Genomic DNA, 24,351 nt, shown 5'->3' with positions numbered 1-24,351 from the left:
CCCACTTCCCCCCACCCTCTTCATTAGAACATTTTCCTATCTAATTTTGCTTTAGAGTTGAACTCCTGCCAGACAAGTATCAGTGTGTAAGAAAAACTTCCTGCTTTATTATAAGTCTTCAAAAAAGAATTGAAACGGCTGGGCTACAGTAATCTGATATGTTGTGTCTTGGCCAGTGGGCTCCTGGTTCTCAAAAAAAAAAAAAAAAAAAAAAAAAAAAAAGTAAAAATCAAGGAGTATCAGACACAACACTGTTGTGCTGTGTTAAGCTGGATCCCAACGCTACTACATTTAATAAGACTAGACAGTGGGACTACTCAGTTTTGTAAATAGAAAGAGATGACAATTTTTATAGTCTTTTTGTCATTGCTTTTAAGTTTTCCCAGTTCACTAAGTATAGGTATTGTTACATTTCTCACAGTATGGTAAAGGTAGGCTGGAATCAAATGAGTGAAACTGAGTTTAGATAGGTATATTACTAGCCCTTCCTTTTACTAATCAGCAACAGCATGTAGGTAGAATGGACTGTGACCATCACTGACAGTGTAAAACGAGCATAGGGCAGAAGAACATTGTGCCCTAGTCAGCCTCTACCCCAAAGCCCATCCAAAACCAAAATTTGCAGTTTATTCTTTCAGCAGCACAGCCAGAGGCACCCATCCCTACAGCTCAGTGCCAGGTCAGAGCACAGCCCAGGTACTCACAGCTTGAGGGGAATAATAGGCCAGTATTTGGGCTGTTTTTTGTCACAATTCCTATCAAAGATAAGTTGCATGGCAGTCTCCATCGCGAGGATTTTGGCAGCTTCAGCACCATACAGTTTCTCCATTTCTACCATTCGTCTCTCCCCGGGTCTTTCTGTAGGCGGCTCCACAGAACGCCTCGTGCTTCTGTGAAGGTCTTGATCAGCCTCCACGTACATTTCATGTTGCTCAGCTTCCAACTGCTGCTGTCTCCCTAGACAAATAAACCACGAGAGATGTACATTACTGAGTTATCAACCAATCACGTTTTATTTTAACGTTTAAAATATTACACATTCACAACTGTGGTGGGTCTAAACAGCCCAGACCCACCCCTTCCAGGGTGCAGCCAACTCCTTGAATGGAAGAAGAGCCTGGATTTGAACATAAAAAATGTAGAAAACCTCTCTGTTAGTAAAAAGTGAAAATCAGCATTACTTCACTTCCTTCCTAACATATACATGCCCTGAAAAGAAAAAAAAAAAACACACTATAAGAGTTGGTTTCCAAAAGAAATTACTTAGCAGCTGAGATAATGAAACAATGCACAGGACAACGCAACTTTAGCTGAACCACAGCCAACAGAAAATGTAATCAGTTACTACTCCTTGAAAATGAGCAAACCCATCTCTCATGCAAGTGTCAGCCATCGAGTGTATCCAATGAAACGCAGCTGTAAGCAGTGTGTTTAGATAAACTGCCCAACCTCAGCCATTTCTCACGACTTGCAAAGTTCAGAACTGACAGCCTTACTGCCATTGCCTTAAAGACAACGCAAAGCAACAGCCGAGACAGATCCCTGCACCACATATTTTAAAGAGGATTAAAACACTTCAGAGAGGTGAAACACTTGGACCACCGTGTGTTCAAAAATCCTCTCTGCTAAACCCCAGTCCAGGAGGAAGAACTTGCTTTTGCACACCCGAAGATACCTCCGCTTTGTGGGAGCTACTCTGATGGAGCAAATATTGCTGTAGGCAGTTACGACAGCAAAGGGTACACAAGGCTCCCCTCTTATGGGGAACACTTCTACAAGATGAAGATCACCTGGCGAGCACTGAACTCCTTCACCTACCAATAACAAACGATGGTTCTCTAAATTGCATAATGGAAACAGTACATTAGTAATGCGAGCACTCATTCATTTATTTTTCTTAGAAAAACAGCATCAACAAAAACCAAGAGAGTCACCTGGTCAGGATGCGTTAGTCACATGCAGGACGTGCTTCCCCGTGTTTGGTGCTGCCAGCTCTGCCTCTAAGAGCGAGATTTAGCTTCTACCAAACACATGACATCTGCAAACCCTAACCCAAGCTAAGCACCCTGACATATCTGTGTCAAACATCTGCAGTTCATTCTTACCCTGCAAAGCGCTGCATGGAGCAGCCAGCTGACTGCCTGTCAGCCTTACTAAATGAATTATCCCCTGTACCTCCTGCACAGAAAATAGGTACTTTCAACAGCATGATCAGAAACCTCAGTTCTGGCATCTGTTTGTCGCAGAGGAACTGGGAACGCTTTTGTCCTGCCACTTCAAACCCCAGCCACAGCTTTGTGTCGGTAGGGGAAGGGCAGGAGTGCTTGAGGGGCCGTGAGCAACCTACTCCTGAGGGATGTTTCCCTTTCAGTGATTTTGCTTTAAGGGCACACCCCCAAAGCGTGCTGCACTGCCAGAGCTCAGGAGGAAACATACATTAGAGGTCCACATGTGTTTTTGGAAGGGCCGGATTTATTTGGTGTCAGGCCATTTTAAGCAGAAGGTCTGAATTAAAAGTGCTAACGCTGCCTGCAGAGGGCCCAGCAGCAGGAGGACAGCTCAGGCTGCCCAGGTCACCTGCATCCCAAACTTACTGGGACACCAGGCTGCCCACAACCAGGTAACATGCTTAAGGGACAAACTCAGTGCAATTTATGTAACTTACACTCAATATTCTTTGACAAAACCCCAGAATCTACACTGGAAAAACGTCTCCTGTTGCAGGTTACATAGCAAAACTCCGTCAGGGCAATGAAACAAACCTGTATTTGTTGACTCTCTTGAGCCACAAAAATAATTCCTTCTCTACCTCTGCATCACCCATGGAAATGTGTTACTCATTGGTAGCTGCGTGCTAGAGCCAGCTGCTTCCCCGCCTGCCTGTGAGCGCTCTCTGATAGCTCACTGCACACAGTAACACTGAAGAAAAAATTAATTTCTCTGGAGATACGTAATGAATTTTTCTGTTTGGAAATTAAATGGGATTCTAGCAGAGGCTTTATGATGGATGAGTGGATTGCAGTTCAGCATGCATCCATCTCCGTTTGAAGCACGGAGCAGTTCGCTCCGGGTAGATAGCATGCTCGCTATCTACCTTTGGTGGGACAGGGGCTCGAAGTCAAACCACTCTAATTTCCAGCCAGCCTGAGCTCTTCCCTTTACCTCAATTTACTTGAACAACAGTACAACCTGTGCTACATGTGCAATTACCTTTTCATCAAAAAGATGACAAGTCCCTGACAATGGAAACAACAATAAAACAACCATAAGCTGTTTAAAGCTGTTAATAACCTGCAGCGGCAGCAGGCATTTCTTTGAAGCAAGCGCCAAACATTCACCTATGAATTAGGCAGCGGGGCTTTTATCAGAAAAATAGTTCTCAGCCCGCAGCAACGGAGTCCCCAGCTCATTTTCCAATCGGAGCTCCACACTCCACATTTGTCATTGTGCTGCCAAGCAATAAACGTGAAACAATTTTTACACAATGCTGAGTAGTTCCTCCTTCCACTTCACACAGACTAAAATAAACGTGCTTTCCTTTACAGCGTTCAGCTTCACCTACTGGCAAGCCTCCCCCAGCTGTGGAGCAGCACTTTGTGAACGTTCACAAGGCAGGCGAGGCGGCGCTGGCGGCGTTTGGTTACCGCACAAAGGATAAGCATCGCTGGCCAGCTCCTCTTGTCCCTGTGAGTCTCCTCTCTCTTGAAGCTGTTTTCAGAATTAACTTGTTCCTCCTCAGTCCCTTTCAGCTGGGAAGCCATCGCGACCTGGCCAGAACCAGGTGAGACCTCCTTCCCAAAGTTGCAGTAAGTCATCGTTTTCTTTGTCTTTCAGGACTGCCAAGACCTCTGCCCAACTCATGCCTTCTGGAAGAAGTTTTTTCTTCTGCTCACTTTTTCCTGCCTGCTCTGGATACCAACATTTAATTTCAGGTATATTAGGTGAAAAGAAAGGTGAATGAATAGACAACCACATCCATCCTCAGGGATTGACAAAAGCAGGATAAATGGTAACTAACTTCTTAGCTGTTCACTGCTTTTGTGGCTTCACGTGCACACAAGCATCATCTTGCATGCTTCCTGCAAAACCGTGACCTAAGCCCTTCAAGCTGTAAGCAATTTTCCCTATAGGCTCCTCAGAAACTCAGAGGTCTCGTTTCTCCTATTTTCCAAAAAGGAGAACGTCACATACTTTAAGTTTGAACTCCTTCGCTCTTCTTTGTTTGTCATATCCTTTGAGGAGCTTAAGAAGCAATCAAAATATTTCCTCTCTGGAATTCATCCTTTTCTTATTAAAAGAAAAAATAAAATAAATAAAAGAAACCTGTAAACCAAAACCAAGTAAATTCCCTTACTTGGAGACAAGTCTTTATAGAGGGCAGCCCTCTCCCCAGTTCTCTGGGGGCAATTCCCACAGCCCACCCTGCCCCACGTCAGGACAATTTTGGCATGAGACCCGGGTCTTGCCTGCCCCGAGCGTCACACAGCCTTGCTGACTTGCAGCTTCTTGCTTAGCTAGCACGTTATTCTTCAAGGAATTAGCTCACTTTCCCCGGCCTTGATCTGCTTTGTCTTTTCCATGATTTCAGACTGACCCATACTCCCTTCACATATTTGCCTGCTTATTTCACGCGATGGATGATTTTGTTACTGCTGTGCGCGCTTTCTGAGCTCTCTCATCTCGTCTTAAATGCTACCTGAGCTGATCTCGAGCAGCCCACGCCAAGAGTTAAACACGCCACCCGTTTCTACTGATTAAAGCCTCCCAGTTCCCTGTCTTTGAATGCCGCTTCCCACAGGCCTATCTGCTGTGTTAAATTCTGCCCACGCAGGCTTCTCAGAGCAAGATGCCGGCTTCTCCACCTCCCCCAAAAAGCCAACTACCTTTTCCATAAACTTACATGAGCTTGCCTGAAGTGATAACATCAGACCATTTTCTTACGCCTGTACTTACCATGCATACCATGGGGGAAAGCCCAAATCTTTACCTGAAGGAATCCCAACAAAACAAGGATTTAAATTTAAGGATTTGTGGAGAGGATATTCCAGGAGGTTAATTTCTACAGAGCTCTGCATTTCCAGAAAGCTGACGTTGCAGTCATTACTCTTTATCGAGTGCAAGGCTTCGCAGGACAGGAGTTGCCATCGGTGGGAGCCTGAGACGCGCAAATGATTGCAACTTACCCCTGAGCCTGTAAAGATAACATATTCTGGGCTCCTGAAAACAGCAGGGTCTTGATTGCTGGAGGGTTACTTTTTAAACACTGGAGCAGCTTACGGAAATTGTGAAAATGCACTGAAAGAAGAGAGCGATGATTTTATAGGAGAATGAACAGCATTGCTTTAGCTGTGGGCTGGCTTAGGGAAAACACTTATGTTTAAACTTCTCACCAAATTTAAAACTTCCTGCTTGCAAAAAGTGTAACAAAAGGATCACACGTGACACGAGGTAACTTCTCCCTTATCATTTTTAACAGGAGAAGCCTGATGTTCAAAGAAGTGGAGACAACTAGGCATTATCTTACAACAGCAGCCCTCTAACTGATGCAGTAAAATCAAGTAACTGGCTTGAAAATACTATTCTGGAATAAAGGTGACTTTTTGGGGGAGCAAGGCCTCCAGTGATAAGCTCTCAGTCACCAGAACGACAACTGCTGTGGAACAGAACCACCAAAAACGCTGAAGGCATTAAAAACCCAAGCATCTATGCTGACATTTTCCATCTGCTAGCTGAGGAGGGAACGAGTTAAAGAAATTGAGTATTTCACCACATATATCTACAAGCAATGCAATATTCTCCAGAAAAAAAAATAAAATGTTCTGTTACAGGCTTTGAAGTAAGAGCAGATGTGATTCCTTGGCAGGCTTGTGGCAGGCTGAAACCATGGCTCCATGGACATTTTTCTCTTCTCAGCAACAAAACTAGCTTGTGCAGCCTCTGCTCCCCTCCTCTCTTAGCTGCATGCTCCAGTTCCCAAGCCCCTCAAGGACGCCGGTACAACTGCCTAAGGGGGCATATAATGCAGCCTACAAAAAAGAGTTGTATTTAATCTCAGTACAGTTCAGTGTCTTGGCACCACACGCTGAACTGAAGTGGCAGCAGGAGTGAATGGGCTGGGAGGAAAAAAGACCTAACCTGGCTTGGGCACTGAGAAACGTTCACTGGAACTGAAAAGCTTACCGGGAAAAGCAGGAAGTAGGCTAAGGAAAGACGGTGTGCTCTCCTAGGAAGCTGCAGTGGCAACAGGCTGTCGGAGTGGACAGCAAGCAGATTTTGCAAATCTAAAGTACTCCGCTTGACACTGTCCCTTTTACAGTAACAGACTTTTTCTACACATTTTGAAGAGCAAAGATCTGTAGAAAGAGGGCAAAATAGTCAGCAAGTCACTAGATGTTTTCTTTGAAATCCAAATGAACAGAAAGCCAGCAATAAGTTACCACCAAGGTGTTCTACTTCCAGGTTTGCTGCTGAGTGCTGTGCATCGCTCTTGTTAATCATCCACACCATGCCTCGGTGTAATTCATCTGTAAAAGCAGCCTGATACTTTTCTATCTGATGGTTGAGAAGAATTATTTATCTCACAGCATTTGGAAATCTGCGGGGTAAGCAGCTGGCAGAAAGTTACACAGTTAACCAGAAATTAAGGAGACTGATTTCTGTTTCACAAATGGGATTAGAAACCCAGAGGGTTGTTCTGTGGTCTCCAAAACAAACCTCCAAGCTCCCAGACAGAAACAATACGGCCTTCACCTTCGTGTTTACCCTAGCAGTGGGCCACAGAGGTTACTGTCCAGCTAAATGACCAGTAACTTGTTTTATTTTCTCCTGTCACCTTTTGCAATGAGGCACTTAAGAGGGAACATTCTTATCCCAACCAGAAAATGAACTGCATCAGAGGCAGCGGGGCCGTACCCGTGTGCCACCCCACAGCATTAAAAAGCCAGGAAGCTGCTGCCCACCGCGCAGAAATGAGCACAGGATCAGGCACTGGCAGCTGCCTCTAGTGAGGATCAAGTACAGCAAGAAGATTAAACGCAGACCAGCTGACTCTGCACTCCCATCCCCCTGAGCAGCCCCAATCTGTCGCTGATGGCAACAACGCTGACGCCAGACAAAGACACCAGCGCGAGAGTAAACAGAAGGATTACTGAAGTCTATATATAACTGCATCCGCGCATACACGCGCATATAGGGCGCAGCCAGAGGAGATGGAACAAAGAAACGCTCAAAATTAAAAGTGGCTTTGTTAAAAGCCAACCAGAACAACGAGGAAACATGTTTCACTGCCAGCTTTTACATGTGCCCTGAATAGAAAGCGGGCACACGCACTGGGAAGAAAGTGTTCTGAGATGTACCGAGTGCTAGACGGCTACAGGACACCGCCAGTTTGGTGCTCGCATGGGAAAAAAAACTAAATCGTAGCCTGAGTCTTCTAAATCAAACTCATGCATTAGAGCTTTAAGTTTCCTTCTTGACTCCAGCCACAGACTACTTGGCTGAATTTAAGTTTGTTTTATGTTATGCTATGGCATAACAATAACATACGCGGGAATAATACGAGGGAAATCTTCGATGTTAACAAAAACATTTGAAACACAAAGATTTTTGAAGGCATCCTGTGATCATGTCACCAATTTTTTTTGAGAGAAAGCATCAGTGGGCTACGAACTGACCTTTCAGTTACCCAGCAGGTTCACAAGTTAGCGTTGCTGCAGCCATGCAGAATTAGCAATCACTGATCCAGATAAAATTAATCTCAGCAAGTAAACGCATTTTTTCCATGCTGTTAGGGGGGGAAAAAAAAAAAGACAAGACAAAAAGCCTACAGTGGGCTGCCTGACCAATCATTTTGTAAGAGACATCTGGAAAGAGGGTCAAACTAAAGGAATCTGCAAAGTGTATACATATATAAAACAAAACTTGTAAAAGAAAGGGCTGAGGGGTAACTTTGCAAACTCACTTTTCTTCTAACCTTCTGAGTTTCTTGCTGCTTCTATGCTAAAAAAGTAACAAATTAGGACTTTAAAGCCATTACAATAGTTTAAGAGCAATACCAAGATGCATAAAAAAAACAAAAACAGAAACTAAAGGCTTGGTTCTGCTTCTTATCCTGCCTTTCACCTAGCATGATTTCATCATTTGAGCACATTAAATTAGATTTACTTAAATATACAAGGTTAAATCGCTATGGATTGTATTAAAACTACAACAAAAACATTAGGAAAACATGCCAGAGAAAACCTGCAGCTGCGTGCCTTCTGCAGAAGGGGGATGTTTGACACTAGGAACAAATGGAGAGTCCCTTGCTGAAGCCCCCGCACTGCCTCCTTTCCAAAAGGCACCGTGGCTTTCAGGAGGTTCCCATTAACACTTGGCAAGTGGGAGCTCCGCGTCTCCCCCCTGTGACTTCAGTGGGCAAGCTGAATGTGAAAGAAGCATTGAAGTGACTTGACAAAGAGAAGATTTCACTGAGGAGAGCCGTGAGACTCTCATGGCTAAGGAGAGCCCATCGAGCCCAAGAGCCTGCCCTCAACAGAGGCCAGCAGCTGGTGCCAAGGGAGGAACACCAAACAGGGAGTGTAGTTAATGACAGATCACCAGATTTTACCTCCTGAGAAATGGGAAGACCAAGAAAAAGCAGATACTTCTCCCTGCACTCCACCAAAGCCAGACAGATGCCCTGCTGATGGCCACCTCAACACCTCTGCCACCAATGCATCACCTGTGATGCCACCTCATGATCCAGACTCTTCTGCAATTTCTCGGGCTCTTTCTCACCATACCAGTGGCCAAAAATCCCAAAGCAACAACAACTGATGAAGCTGAAGGCAAGTCTTCCACAGCCCTGCTACTCTCTCAGCACTCTCATCAGAAATTGCAGAGCTCCTAGAAATAATGCAGGTGTTCGGCAAGGTTTGTGCAGAACGAGACCACAACAGTTTTGGCTCTGTTTTAATTGAATAGCCATACTAAAGTCAAGGTCCAACATGCTCTCTGGAGACCTGCATTCCTCGGCGAAGTTTCCAATTTCTGTGCGAGTTGATTTTTTAGAGCAACAACCACCACTTCAGCAACTACAAGTGAAATTAAACCCAAGAGATTCTTATCCAGCTAAATGCGAACAATAGCAATCATCAGTACAGCACCCATGTTATTTATTTCAGTACAAATATCCAATTAAGATTTATTCTTCATTTTACACTGCTCCCATGATTTCAGCATAGAGCAGAGCAGTGTTTTGACAGCTTGAGACGTACGTCCTTGAAATTATCAGGGGAAAGCTCTGATACCTGGATAAACAGGTTTATGTACTTTGGAGGCAAGTAATTGTAACACCGATGAACAGCTGGATCAATCCATGCTGAGCACTTCACATGGCTGCAGCAAAACTCTTTCAGGGTGTGTTGACGTACAAACCTTCCATGTATAACAAGCCTAAATCTGAAAAATGGGCTCTGGACACGAATTCCTGGAGCAGAAGGCGATTCAGATTCCTTGGAACGGGCTTCACAGAAGACCACAGGGCAAGCTGTCAGAGCTGCTCAACCTGCCGCTGGGTAGAGCAACAAAGTCCCTTCCACATGGGGGCTTAGGGTACCTCGCCCTTCAGATATGAAATTTTTTCTTGAAGGCATGGTTGGAAAAGAAAGATTATTTTGGATACGATTCTAAATTCCATCCATTTTGAAAGCTTTCGTGGATCCAGTCCCAAATGACAGGCCTGAGGTCATGATGGAAGCCTGTAAAGGCCACCGAAGTCTGAGACTGGTAGCCTAACAGCCTCTGTCTGTCTCTCTCACTCGATTTTGAGCACACAAAGAGGTGAGTTTTGAAAAGAGCCAGGCAGAAGGAAGTCTCTGAACTCCCGGTTTCTGTCCATGCAGCACCCACAGTCCCCTCCTGATGATGAACAAGAATTTCATTTGGATGTTTCTGCTAAAACCGAGGAAAAGTGAGAGATGTTGAAAAAGCAACTGGTGCCTCTGAAGTTTTGGCATGAACACCACCACATTAACACTGGCAGGACTAAGTCATGACTAAGCAAATCTGCCCAAGAGGTTTGCTTTGTAGCGTAGAGACCGAAAATGTTGAGTGCTTGAGATGTACTGCTGCCATGCTCTGCTGTAGACTGAGCAGATTTTGTGGATAAAGAGCACAGAAAACACACACCATGGTTACATTCATTTCCACCTCGGTCCGTGACAGCGCTTTTCACATTCACTCCAGTGCTGTACACCCCGAAACTTTAAAAGCTCACGCTACAGCAGCAGCTCCCCAGGCAGACAGATAAAAGGCTGTGTTAGAAAATGTTGAATTCATAGCCTGCGCCATCGCTGCCCTCTTACAGGGCTGCGAGCATCGTGCTGAAGGTTCATTCATTTCAGATGCAATTCAGATTCATTAACACAGAACAGAGTCAGAGCTCTCGCCTAAGTAAAACCATTCAGAGATCCAGAAACGCTGCAGGTGGCACCTTGACAGGACCAGTTATCTGAGCATTTCAGGGGCAACAGAGAAGTGCACGAACTGTGGTGACAGACTGCCTGAGAGCGCCGATTAGCACAGAGCGCCTTTTATACCGCTTCTCCCTAGAGCTGTCGGCGTGGTCTCACCTGCTCTTTTCCACAGCAGCTGCAGCTCCTTTCACAGGCCTCCTGCAGGGCCAAAAAGACAAGGCCAAGGGAGCCAGGCAGCGCAGCTGTGGATGCTAAGGGGACAAGCTGGCAGGCAGAGCTGCCTGCAGAAGATTGCCAGCACCAGCTCCCAAACGAGGCAGCCTCCTACGAAAGCAACCACGTATGAGACAGCAAGCCACGGACCTGATTGCACTGTATCCTTCTGAGACCACCAACTATCAAGGGTTATCAACAGCAGAACCAGCACACGGATGGCAAGGGGCTGGGCAGCTGAGGGGAGCCACGGTCTCTGTCCTGCAGGCCTTCCTCCCCTACCCTCAAGACCCAATTCCAGCCACAAGGAATTTTACCAGCGCACTGACTTACTCAAAGAAGCAACAACGCCAAGTTACCGGACCCCTCCTCAATGACTCCTGAATAACTTACAGATAAAAGCTCTCTGGGAGAAAGGGAAATGCAAATCCTGTTCTTGTTCCGTAAAGATGATGTCAGAAGGATGCTTTTTGGTCACAGGGGTGACGTCTAACTTAAGTACTAAACAAAAGGCCTGGGACGAACAACTCTTCTCACATCTTACCATTTGTTCTTCTGCCACCTATGGCTTCCACTTACTTCCTCCTGAGGTACAACTCCCTCATAAAGATGAACAAACTGAACCTCTCAACAAGCCACCTGAGGTACGTACCATCTTTGCATATTAATGGAAACACGTTAGACAAATAAAGATAGAGATTTTAAAACACAGGTTTCCAAAGTTTAATACGTATTTTCATATTAAGACTACTGAAGCATTCATTTCTATCAAATGCAAGAGGAAAAGGAGATGGCTGACACCTCCACCTTCCTCTTAAAACGATGCTACCCTGCAACTACACTGAACCAGGTGAGCTGCTTCTCCCATGCTGTTATTTGTAAATCTGCTGCAGCCCCAGCAACCCACGGCCTGCTTGGCAGAACCAAGCCCTGTACAGCCACCTGCCGACAGGGCTGGAGAGCTCCAGCCCCAGCCCCACGTGGGGGGGCACAGACGTGGTCTGCAGCATCCAAGGTCCAAGGCACAAATGGAGAGCTTTCCACATTTCTCCTTCAACTGAGGGAAGAACATGCCTCAAAAGCATCTCACAAGCACCACGCCTGTTGCAGAGAGCACTCTTATTTCACAGTTTTCTTGGAAACCTCAGCAATGCAGATGATGAAGATAGGTGTAAAAGTTTGTGTGATGACCAAGCCAAGGAAGTGGAGCAGACATTTACGGGGTCACCATCCACGCTGCTTTGGCTGTCTCGGGTAGGGGAGAAGCAGGAAAAAAGATGTTGGTCAACAAGAGTAAAAACTAGAGTCCGATGGAGCAAAAGGCAGATGAAGAACGGGGAGAAGCATTTACCAAAAGCGAAAGCAAAAATGCACGGTGACAAACAACCTGCATGAAAGTCCATATTTTCCAAAGAAGTACAAAGGCTTTACACAAAACCACAAACTTAATGGTTCTGGTATTATTCAGACAAGTTGAAAAACACGGAAAATTCCATTACTCCCTCTTCACAGGAGAGGCAGTGGCAACTGTCATCTTTCAGAGGAAAAGAAACCCAAGGGGGAAAAAAAATAATATCTACCAATCGCAGATTTGAAACAAACATACTCATTCACCATTTCCTTTCAGTTTTTAAAAAAGGTTTTCCCCTGGCATGAAAATTTTAAGTTGAGACAACATTATTTTGGGAACAGCTGGAGGCAATACAAACAGAGGCTTTAATGGAAAAAAAAAGTCATCGCATTAACAATTGACAGACCATTATGCTGCAGTAATGAATTGACATGACAGTACTTTCCTTTGCTTTGCTTTGTCTTTAAATAAAGGGCACTGTCTTACTGCCTGTTGACTGCTACAGAATGGTTCCCAATGTACTTGTAATGCTGGATTTGGTCAATTAGAGCAGTCATCTTCTCTTGTATGTAAAAAGGGAACAAAGGAAAACTGCATAAAGACAAACTATGCTTCAAAGGCTAAATTTGGAAGCGCAATAAATAAAGTACATGCAATTAGACAACTTACTGAATTGGTTGGCTTGTGAACCTTCCTTTCTTGGTTTTTGTCCTTTTAGGTCTTGCAAATATGAAAAGACAACTTACTGTATTCAGTCCTTTGTATCTTTAATATCTTTAATGCTTGGACAATTAAGTACACTGTCTAGGTCTGACAGGCGCTGTAACTCAGTGAAATGACTTCATGATTTTCAGCAGCCTTAGTGAAGACCTAAATGCTACCAAAAACATCCCCCAGAAGCACGGAGTACTAGGATTATCAGTTAGATGAAGAACCAGAACAGACTACCCTGACAACACAACCCCCTAAAAAGTAGATACACCAGGTGATGGTGATGGCATATGAAGGTAAACAACTAAAGTGGAAAGAAATTAAAACTGCCTGGAAGGAGCTTTAACCAAACATACAGCACATCTAGAATACAGGATAAATTTGGAGAGCATTAAAAAGTCTGAGCTCATACAGCCTCAGCAAAACTCTGATCACAATAAATTTGGGGCTTTCCAGGAACACATAACTTGATTGCACCACATTATATAAAAGCCATGAAGATTTGATATGATTTTCAAGGCAAAAAAAAAAAAAAAAAGAGGTTGTTTGTGAATAACCATACCCATAAGTTGTTAAATCATGCAGCAAGACTCAAGAGTCTGCCAGTTTCGAAGGCTCTACTGTGCAAGTCAGCCAGCCAATGACTGCAAATGCCCACTTGTGAAAACAACAAAAAAACCTGCTAAATATGCACACTCCTAAATTATCCAAGTTTGCAGTAGGTCCTGAAAAATGAAATAAACCTGAAGTTCTCCTTCTTGGCTAGTCTGACGTGATGGCTTTCTTCTCTTTGAAACTTTTCTTTTTGCCATTAGTGTTAAGGCTTGGATTTCACCATTCAGACAAATATAACTCCCCGCCTACGCCTCAGGCCTTCTTAAGTCTTCTAAACAAAGTTTGCAAGATACTGTCCTCTGATGTCTGTGACCACTCTGTTACCTCCAGCAGACTCTAGAAGTGAGCAGGCACTGGAAGTGAGCATCTGACATCAGCTAGGATTCATTTTAACCCATTCGATTACTCTTCTACACACTGCTGAGATATGGACCGTGTGTGAGAACCAGCTGCATCTAACTTGGTACATCAAAGCTCTCGTCACACATAAGAGAAAATTTCCTAATTTTGCAGGGCTTGCAAAACATCAGACCAGTGGCAGTCATCCTTCACAAAGCCAAATCAATCTTCCACCCTTTGTACCAGTATCCTCTTCCTTATGTGCCCAAACTCCCTTTCTGTTTGTCCCATTGCTCTTGTTTTCATGTCTCACACTTCAGTGAGCTGCCCATATGCATATATTGAACTCACTCACGGCACTCATTTCACAAGAAGAGCAAGCCAGGTGTCTGCTCCCAAATGTATGTAAAGGTGCAGGGGTCAAAGGCTATGAACTCCACCTGGAGCCCCTTATTTACATTGGGGAAAGAGAACTTGAGACACGGCCTTCCCCTAATGCTCCCTAACAGCTGCCTTACACTCCACCTGATCAGCAGGGTCACTCCTGGTATTCTCCTTTGACGTGCCCAGTAAAACTCTCACCTCCTTACTGATGGCTCTCCAGGAGATGGACACCTGCATTTCAGGTATTACTGAGCTTCATAGTACTCAAGTTTCCCTGCAGATCTGCTCCTAAAGTGTTGGGACTGCCCAAGACATACAGATCGGGAATAAAATGAAAAGCTATCAGAGGGGAATTAAGTAACTGTGGGTTTCTCTCGTGTATTTGCATTATCTCAATTGTCTTGAGCATCAATACAGAACTATAATGGTTCTTCAGCACAGTACAAAAGATAGAACATGATAGTGTCATTATGGATTGCAGCTTAATGAATCCCTAAATTTGATTTTGTTCAGAGAAGGCATCCAAGAAAATGAGAAACGCTACCTCATAGAGTGATGGAGTGATGCTGCCTTGAACAGTCTCTGTACCAGCTCATTTCCATACCATGAGGGAAATGATGATTTCCCCCTCTGCCTGCTGCTTACATTATTTGAGAAACTTCAACAGAATTAAAAATGCATTTTATTTTCATTTTTCCTTCTCCCCCACCATTCAAGAAAAAATTAGTTCTGAACAAGCTCATGCTGTACTTTTAATTACTCATGAAATTAGCATTTGGATAGCACCAGTCACCCAAGAGTTCCGTAGCACTTCTGTATTTCCATTAAATGCAGTACTTGTTTACTTTTTCAGGCTTTGAAGAATTAGACAGTCATTGTCCTCACTTTATCATACCATAAAGAAACTTCAAATTATAAAGAAACTGAGGCATGCAGCAGGTAAAGGCCAGATCCCGCTCAACTTTGGACAAAGATCTGGAATAGTGTCACTGAAGAGAATGAAGGCACACTTACTCAGAACTAGGCTACTATAAGGAACAGAGCAGAAACCTCATTATCCCAAAAGGCTCCACGTGTCTCTGGCAGATGAACAAAAGCAAAATCTGTACTCAGAGTCACAAATCACAAACCTCTTCCTGATTCACTCACTCATCATAAAGGACCAAATCATATTTTTAGCAGGAGCAGCAAGTGAGGGGTCAGGAAGGGATTAAATAGCTCTGCCAAGGTCATACAGGATATTTGGGACAAAGAGCATGTGAGCCCAGATTTCCCAATTTCCAGGACACCTCTTCAATCACTCACATACCTTCAAACACCGTTACCATAATAATAAAATAAATTCAAAGAAATTGCACTGCATCTCTAGCATTAGTTGAGCATCTTCAGTTATCCCGTGCCTCACGAACGGAACATTGCAGCAGTGGCACGGGGTTCTCTGTTGTAAAGCACGATGCGAAAGGTTTGGCATGTCACACACTGCCACTGAGCTCCTGAGCTCACATTCCTCTGCTGAATGGAGAAATGGTGCATCACACTGATAGCAAGCAGGAAGCGAAAGCTGAGGTGTCTCAGCTCACTGGATACTCTCTGATCAAAGACCTTAGATTAACACGTTTTTCCCCTCTCCCACCCAATCATTGCCTTTCTTACTCATATTTTTAGAACTTTTATTTCTTTTGCTGCACAAAGAAAGGTCTATTAAACATTCATTTGGGCTATTTTCTATTTCAACATAGTACTTTTTTAAAACAGATCATAAATTTGATCTGTGGCCTGCTACATTTATTATGCAGTAAGCTACCAATAAATATATTCCTTTATATTTTTAAAGGGATTTCACAGGTAGGGAAAGAAAAAAAAAAAAAAAAAAAAAAAGATGATCAATACCTCTGAGGATCATGACCTGAGAAATATATTAAGTCTTTGGCTTATATTCCTTGCTTAACAACTTGGCTCCAGATCAAGATGAAAATAGACACTTGTGGTATAGTACAGAATGAAGAGTACCTTAGGGATGCAGGGGGAGAAGAGAAAAGTCTTGAAATTTTACTGTTGAGTTAGCCAAAAAAAGAACAAACAAAATGGCTGCTCCATATTATAAACTAGATTGAGGTTCACCCTAGGGCTTAGTGATGTAATGAAGCACTTCCTCTGGGTTCCCCTCTCAGACGCACAGCACATTAACTAGATTTAACCTTAAAAATTCTGGAGGTTTTCCTTCGGAACTGAAGACGAGTATTGTCTTCTAGACAAACATATTATGACTGCAAAGAGGAGAATTATGTTCTCTTTTACAGATAAAACTGTCAAATATTTTCTTAGACTTATTTCTAATGAATAGCACTTAGCTGCACCATCAGTCTTGCCTGTTTTATTCTGTTTGGCTTGTTCACTTGCGGTGCCTGTTTCCATGCATTGTTACAAACCCCAGGAACTCTGAAACCACACAGCACTCAACATTATGGCCACCAAACACCAGAGAAGACACACAACAAGCACAGACTTACGCAGCTCTTCCCGATGTCTCTCTGTCTGGGCAAAAAACTGGCGAAGCTCCTCCGTGATCTCCATGTTACTCAGGTCATACTCTATCTCCCCTTCAGACTCAGAGTCCTCCTCCATTTCAGAGTCCCTGTCAGCATCCTCCATTTCTGGGTGGGCATCTGCGTACTGCTGAGCTCTGCCATGGTGCTGAGCTCTGCTATGAGGCTTATCGCTGGAAAAATAGTCGTGGGTACGTGGGGAGTCGTTCCCATCCCAATCTGAGTAGCGGCTGCTTGGAGAAGCTGGAGAAGGAGGCCATGGTAGGTAGTAGAAGGACTCCATGGCTTTCCTGTAGGCTTTCTGATGCCTACGCATCCAGCGCATGGCTAAGTCGTAGTGCTTCCAGTACCTGGCGTACACTTGCTGGTAATACCATGGCTCCTTTTCCTCCTGCATCCACACAGGAAGGGAGACACACAGACATAAAAAAGGAAAACAGCAATGGAGAGAAGAGAAACTGCAAAAGCAAGCCTTAAGCTTGCATTTTAATCATCAGTCATTTTTTTAATACAAAAAAAAAAAACAAAACACATATATATAGCTAATAGAAAAGGAGAAGTATTACCACAGTACTAGTGCAATACACTTTCTTATTTTTATAAGAGATTTTTTTTTAAATCATCACATCTACCAATGAAAAATCAGCAACAGAGAAGCTGTACCATGCAGGAGGTTCCCCCCTCCCAAAGTGTTTGTACCGCTGTGGTGGAAGCGGGTTCTTTTTAGGGAAAATGCTGTGTAGGTATATTCCACATCTCCTTTCACCCTTCCCTGAGTTGTAAGAACCGAATCATTCCAAGGTGTATGTATTACAACCTACACCTGATTCCCAAATCCGCAGACAGAAAACACAAGAGATTAAAATTCCTCCATATTAAACAAAGGCATTCATTTTATCCAGTAACATATTTCCTCCATCTGCCTGCCAAAATAAGTTTCTCAGAAAAGGTCAGATGGCAATTCAGCCAAGTTCATATATCCATCGTGGCCTTGATCAAAAACAAGACTGCATTTAGCCAACTGCCAGCTGCCAGTAAATCTCCCTTTTGTATTCATCAGCAACCAACATATGAAAAGGGGTAACAAAGTACCACTGATAAAGTGCCTGGAAAAAAATAGTTCTATAGAGTGAAACATATTGCAACACACCTTCTCCTGTCTTCCAGCTAATCTGAGTTTTCCTGAAAAAACATGGTTTTACTCTGTTCATATTTCATCAGCAGCTAAAAAGCCCCACAGTCCTTCTAGCCTTAAGCTCCCTTCATACAGGCCATTTCACCCCCCTCGTCATCCTACTGTCAAAATGAGGAGATAACAGAGGCTATTAAAAGAAGACTATATAATAACCCAGCATCTAGAACAAGTAAAACAAACTACATTCTCCCCCACCCCCAACTGAATTTCCACAGAAAATCTTTTTTTCTTTGCAAAACTGAATGCCTGTTAAATCAGGAGAATTTTAATTAAACCATGTCTTGGCAAATGCTCAACCTATGGCAAGATTAGCAGAGGTTTTCAGAAATGAATGTGACATTTACAGCCCTTTATTAATGGTTTTTTTTTTTTTTTTTTTTTTTTTAAAAAAAAAAGACATACAAGAAAGAAAATTTTCTTTAAATCTCTTTTCTTGATCTGCACTGACACAATTCCACAGCCTTAAAAGAATTACCTTCTGGGAAAAAAACATCCCCAACAAAACAGAAACAAACAAACAAACAAAACCCCAAAGAACTACTTTGCATTTAATGCTAACAATACAAAGCAAGGTTAATTTCATTTATTTACACTTGTTTTCATTTTCTGGTTCTCAGGCGATAATGTAAATGCTAGTCAACTTGGAGAAATAATTATTAGTACAAGAAAAACCCCACCAAAATGACCAATAACCTGCTATGTTTCCCTTCTTTCTTCCCTCTCCTTCAAAATCAAGCTCATTACTCCACTAGAGGTCCATCAATGCTACCTTTTTAGGTCATTGGTAAGTGCTTTCATGAACAAAAGATCCCCTGCTAAGAGAGTCCATAAAGAAAAAAAAAATAAACTTGCATTCCTTAGTAACTTCTTGTCAAAAATTGCACCCTATTTGTGAAGGGATAGAGGGTCCAGCTATCTGATTGAAAAGCCCAGACAAATGATCTTCTTGGAAAGCAACAATTCATGGACGTGAAACTTCATAGCTCTGATTCTCCTCTTGGTCTAACATTGCTCTGCTGCAAGCCTTCATTTCAGAAGATTTATTCCTAAAACGAGTGGGTGCAACAGAAGCATCTGCCTTCCATATGGAATTTCTTCACTCTTAATCATCCAATGACCTAAAAGCTAGATATACAATTTAAAAAAATATGTATTTATCATTCTTATTTTGCTTAAGAATGTCACACTGACTCCTCATCCTTCAGCAGCCAGATGAGAACATTCTGTTGTCCAGTCTGACAGATTCACAGGTTACTTTCGGAACATTTTATTTTGTACACTACTTTAAAAAAAAAACAAAACCAGTTTTTAAACATTGTAGATCTGTCAAGCTGCATATTCTATATAATTCCAAAGATGACAATATATTCTTTTAAAGCTCAAAAATTATCTCCAGTTCTTAAATGTTTCTAAAAAGGCCCTTGGTGACTTTACTGAGAGCTCTGGAATCCAGCTGGCTGACTAGCTCCAGTTGTTAATTTAGGGGAAAGGAAGACAAAAAGCCAGTTCATGTAGACAGAACTGTGATGTTGATGCCTGTCCAAATACTTTTTGTGGCTTTTTTTTTTGTTGAAAGTGACCCTTAAAAAAAACCCTTTTACATTTGAATTTTAAAAATCCATCTGTTAAAAAAGAAACTACAGAAATGTTTTACCGTGGGGTGGAAAAGGGAAAGGAACACTTCAAAGTCCAACTTAGGTCTATGTCTGTGCTTTTTCAGCTGCAGAATAAATGGAAATAAGAGATTTCCTCAAGCAAACAAAAGCTATAAATCTAAGGCAAATGATCAGAGTCTTCTGTTATTTTCCTGTTACGTCTCTGGAGTCTTTCTTACAAGGAGTAGACAAATCGCTCGCTGTTGTAATCTGAATTCTATTTCAAAGCAATTTAGGTACTTTCATATCTAATTTTTACATGTCTGTATTGACAGTTCAATAGAAGTGTTTATATGCATTTTATATATAAAACACGACTAAGCTACCATACAGACACCCATAGACTGCTTACCATCTCTCGTGGAGTTTGTTCTGGTGCTCAAAGTGAACTAGAAAATAAAATAGCAGTTTTTTAATTCACAGAAGCATGCAAGGTCACAAGTACTGAATATATTTTTGTTAAACTTGAGTCTGGCCTATAGCTATTAAATATCTCTTCTCTGTTGTGGCTAGCCAAAGTCTCTTATTCATAGTTTTTTATTAGCCAGTTAAAAAAAACAACAACATTCCTTAGAAAGCCCAACCCAGAATAGGGGAGCCTTCTACCACAACACAGCCTAAATGCTGGGACTGAATGCTTTTATTTTTTTATTAAACCTTTATTTTCTAAATTAAATGCAAAACAAACAAACAAGCAAACAAAAGCTTAAATGAAACACAGCGTTCTTGCTTTTTAGCAGCATTTGCACGGGGACATCTGTAGAAATAGCAGTTACCACAAAACGCTTAAACCCATCTTAACTCTACTTAAGTACTACATTTTCTGGTAACTTATGGTGCACTTATAACTGCATATAATCCTTTCTTTCACTTTCTTTTTCTTCAGACACCTGATGATGCCTCACAGAAAGGAAACAAACCAAGTCAGGTTGCAATCACATTTTCAAATGTGAGGAAAAAGTGAAAGGAATAGGGCCAATTGGCAGAAGAAAGAAAAGCGAGGGTAAGGGGAGGATGGGAAAGATCAAGGGCATGACCAAGATTTCTGTAACCAGTCGGCAGGATTTGTAATAATCATCATTTTCAATGTGATTTGCCAGCATGAATCACTGAGAAATATTCCAAATTACCTCGCTACCTGAGAATTGTTTTATTACATTAGCTGCTTCATCCACATTTCTCCCAGTACTGTTACCCACAACTCGAAATTGATGTTATGTGAGTGCCTGTGAAAGGTAATGGACCCAGCAGACTAAACCATCACTGCCACTCCTAAGACATGGTCAAGACAGTGCTTACTTACAACTGTTGCAGATTTATACCTGCATAAAACTAGAATTTTTCAAAATGCATGTGAATACAGGACATAGACCACTTGTGCTGTCTCACATTTAATGCTCCTGTTGAAACAGCAACTTTTTGCTTCTTAAGACAAGTTATACTGAATGAAAGGAAAATGAGGATGAGCTACATTGAAAAAAAAATTTAAATCATGAAGCTACCACAAAGACAAATTATTGTCCTTTGCACAGTACACACCAAGCTCAAACCCATAAACCCACGGTTACACCGACAAGAAACCCTACATACATGAGCAGTCTCATTGCGATCAATGGAACGACTGATACAAGAAAAGGATTGAGGCATTAGGCAACCAAGATGTGTAAATTAATTGTATTCCCTCCTGCCTGCTTGGAAGAGGAAGAATAGGACTCAGAGCTGAGATCGCTGTAAAACACTGCAGTGACTTGTAACTCAAAACCTGCACCTACATATAAGCTTTGTGGGCTGTCCCTCTTTGTTCATCTCAAACACCTCATTTCCCATGCTACCTAACTCTCTTCAAAACTTTTAGCTCCACTCTCATGACTTACATGTGTACCTTCTGTCCCTTTTCCATACACATCTGGACATTGTCAAGGTCACCATAAATGTCTTTTCCTCACGCTTAACATCTGAAACCCGTGATAGCCAATTCTTCCATTTTCTACTTCAGAAAAAATAGGTATGCATTCATGATCACTCTATTTCCTCCTATATTGCAAAAAGATTCTTTGAACTAGCTTCAGAATAAATAAAAATCAGGTTCAGAGGTTAACGTAAATACACTTTTTAAAGCAGTAAGTGGTGAAGTGTGATACATTACTTTTAATACATATCTTGTACATACACTCTCTGAAGGGGAAGGTGGAAAGAGGGAAAAACCTTGGTGAAATTATTTGACTCTGTTAGTTTACCAAATACGAAAAGCCTGCTTTGCCAAACACAGAAACTTTACTTTTTTTCATAAATTATTTATGAAGCATGACTAGAAATATAAAACAGTGTAACAGTGCTGCAAGCTGCAACTCTAAATTAAAGAATGAGTTTGTTTCCAGCTGAATTAGTCTTTGAAAACAAACTACATAAGATATGAAATATGACAAGCAGAAACTAAATGTGATAGCTCTACTTCTGTAATTCATACGTTTAAAAATAAAATATGAAAGCAACTACACATATGAAACGTGTCAGCAAATGTATAGTTTAAAATGATGAAGATATCTGTTTGTCTATACTGATTATTAATGATGAAAAAGTTTTTTGATAAGTTTTATTACTTCCTTTTCTCAGTTTTGGAATATTTCCCCGCTGATAATTAAATACAGATATATTGTCTTTAATCAAAACATGCCCGTCCTCTTCAGGGAAGTATGCATTAATGGAAGTAAATATATCTGATCAAAGCAATATCAGCATTAAATTTGATTGGAGTTAACAGAAGTTGTGAGAGTCGTATTGTGAGACTTGGTAATACAACACATACGATGGGAGCAAAGCCATCTTCTGGTGTGTTGGATATAGTGCTGCCACATGGCTGCCATATTGCTAGCTACAGGTACAGCTCAAAAAGACCTATGAATGCGGGATTGAAGAGGTTTTGACTTTACGCAGAACACCAATGAGCAGAAAATTAATTAAACTGTTCCATGGTATTGAAATAAGAATATAAGATATTATTAAAGAAAGGTGAGCTTTTGATAAACACAACATGAAGACTTCAAAAAAATATATATGAAGCTTTCCTCAAAAAGAAAACTTTGTTTACATCAGAAGCGCCCAAAACAACAGACACACAGCAGATCACATCTCGTGCCCCCTGCTGCTCGTGTCTCTGTTCCTTCAGACTGTGAGAAATGCCTTCTTCAATCAGACCAGAGATCTCCCTAACTCAGTAGCTAGTTTCTGGCAACAGGTAGTAAGAGATACTCAGAAGAACAGAGAATGCGCACAGGAAGTACTTTTCCAGCTACATTTATCCATTTAGCTTGATTTCTGAAAGTAGTGGTTCAGATACTTTTTAAGCTTCCAAATGGTTTTGGTATTTAAAGCCAAGATGTCACTTCTCTGAACTCAGGTTTCCATGACATCCCGTGGCTGTAATTTTCATAATTTAATGTGTTAAACATCAATCTGTGCATCAAACTCACCGACTTCAAACTCTTGGAAAATATTCCATGAGTTCAGTAAGAAAAGCAAGCCATCTAGCAATACCAGTAGTGTGCATCTTTCCACAAACACCTAATTCATTTTTTATTTCTAATGGTTACTCCTAGTACAGAATTACCACCAGGAAGGGAACTGTCTGAACAGTGTTTTGGTGCTGTGCTTCAGATTAATACTGTGCATCGCTGGTGTATGATGTTAACTTCAATACCAAAGTGCCCTAGTTACAGTCATAAAAACGTAAGCCTGTGATTGGTAAGACAGTTGGCTGTACAAATATTTCCCTCGAAACCAGTAAAAATTCCCAACAGCTTCCACTGAATTCTTGTTTGTGAATGGCCGTAAACACAAGATCGGTCTGGCACTCAGGATTCAATCATAGCTCAGGCAGGAAAGGCAGCTGAGCTGTGAAGACCTACCTATCACTAGGATGCCTTCACACCAATATCCTTACACCAGCAGTGATATTTCCTGCAAACAGAAGGGAAACAAACTACACGTAAGGCAAAATTATGTTCACTGCAAGGGCTATTGCTGTTTAAACACTACACCTGTAATTGAGGCATGCTGATCAAACTTTAGGGTATATATAATGACACTTTTTACCCAAGAGAGTAATCCTATGCTGTTTCCTAAAAGATGGTAAATATTCTTAGAGACCCAAGACACAAACCCTGAAGCTGTTTGGGCAGAGTAAGAGGTCAAGTGAAGCGCTAAAGGCCGTGCAAAAGCCACTAGTGCCAGTTGGCTTTTGTTTCACATGACTTTGCCAGCTTAGTGGGTGAAACCTTATAGCTTTTAATCGCAAACCCCATGTCCTGCTCTCACACACGAGGGGCCCAAGCTCACTCTTTCAGCGTTACCCCCTCCCCAAAGCCCGGCCGAGAGCAGCCTCGACCCTGCCACACGAGGGGGCCGGGGGGCTGCCAGGGCGCGGCGCCCACCCCGCCGGCCTTAGGCCGACATTTTGCGGAGGCAAGGAGGGGAAAAGCCCCAACCCCGCACGGCCATCCGGGTGCAATAAACACCCTTCGCCCGCCCCCCACGAGGCACCAAGCTCTGAAAGCAAACCTAATTCCCTCCCGACCTGCTCGCTCCCCCCCTAACGCCACCGCTCTCCCCCAGCCCGTCCCTCCTGCGGCAGCCCCGGCGCGGGGGCGAGGCTTCGGCCGCAGCCTGCGCAGCAGCACCGCCATCCCCGCACCCACCCGGGCACCCCGGGGGTCCGGCGGCGAGGGGAGCCCAAGGGAGCCGCCTCCGGTGTCTCCTCGCTCCCTTCTGGGGCGATGGAAGCCAAGGGCGGCGCGGCGCGGCCAGCAGAGCTTCCTCCGGAGGCTTCCGCTCGGCCCCTCGCCGGGGCCGCGGCGCCATCTTGTGGGGCCGCCGAGAGACGGCGGCC

The 24,351-nt window shown here is 42.8% G+C and overlaps 1 protein-coding gene across 2 annotated transcripts; it reads right to left on the bottom strand.

The window, feature by feature from the left end:
- Positions 1-236: 236 nt before the first annotated feature.
- GEMIN8 (gem nuclear organelle associated protein 8) lies at positions 237-24,248 on the bottom strand. 2 transcript variants are annotated; one of them, XM_032208105.1, is made up of 5 exons: positions 24,161-24,248; positions 23,372-23,423; positions 19,819-19,855; positions 16,581-17,007; positions 237-957 (listed from the first exon to the last, which is right to left on the bottom strand). In XM_032208105.1, exons 3-5 carry the CDS (start codon positions 19,819-19,821, stop codon positions 701-703), a joined length of 687 nt encoding a protein of 228 aa, XP_032063996.1. In that variant the 5' UTR covers positions 19,822-19,855; positions 23,372-23,423; positions 24,161-24,248; the 3' UTR covers positions 237-700. The 2 variants fall into 2 exon arrangements, with proteins under 2 accessions (XP_032063996.1, XP_032063997.1); XM_032208106.1 differs by lacking the exon at positions 23,372-23,423.
- Between the last annotated feature and the right edge of the window lie 103 nt (positions 24,249-24,351).

The sequence above is a fragment of the Aythya fuligula genome, chromosome 1 (genome assembly GCF_009819795.1).
Source record: "Aythya fuligula isolate bAytFul2 chromosome 1, bAytFul2.pri, whole genome shotgun sequence".
In the NCBI taxonomy this organism is placed as follows: Eukaryota; Metazoa; Chordata; class Aves; order Anseriformes; family Anatidae; genus Aythya; species Aythya fuligula.
The sequence above is the reverse complement of the archived record's forward strand: the minus strand, read 5'-3'. Positions and strand labels throughout refer to the sequence as shown.

Bases quoted from the DNA above. Each gene is read 5' to 3' on its own strand.
- GEMIN8 (XM_032208105.1), bottom strand. The intron at 958-16,580 runs GTAAGTCTGTGC...TTATTTGTCTAG, and splicing joins GAGACATCGGGAAGAGCTGC to GGAGACAGCAGCAGTTGGAA.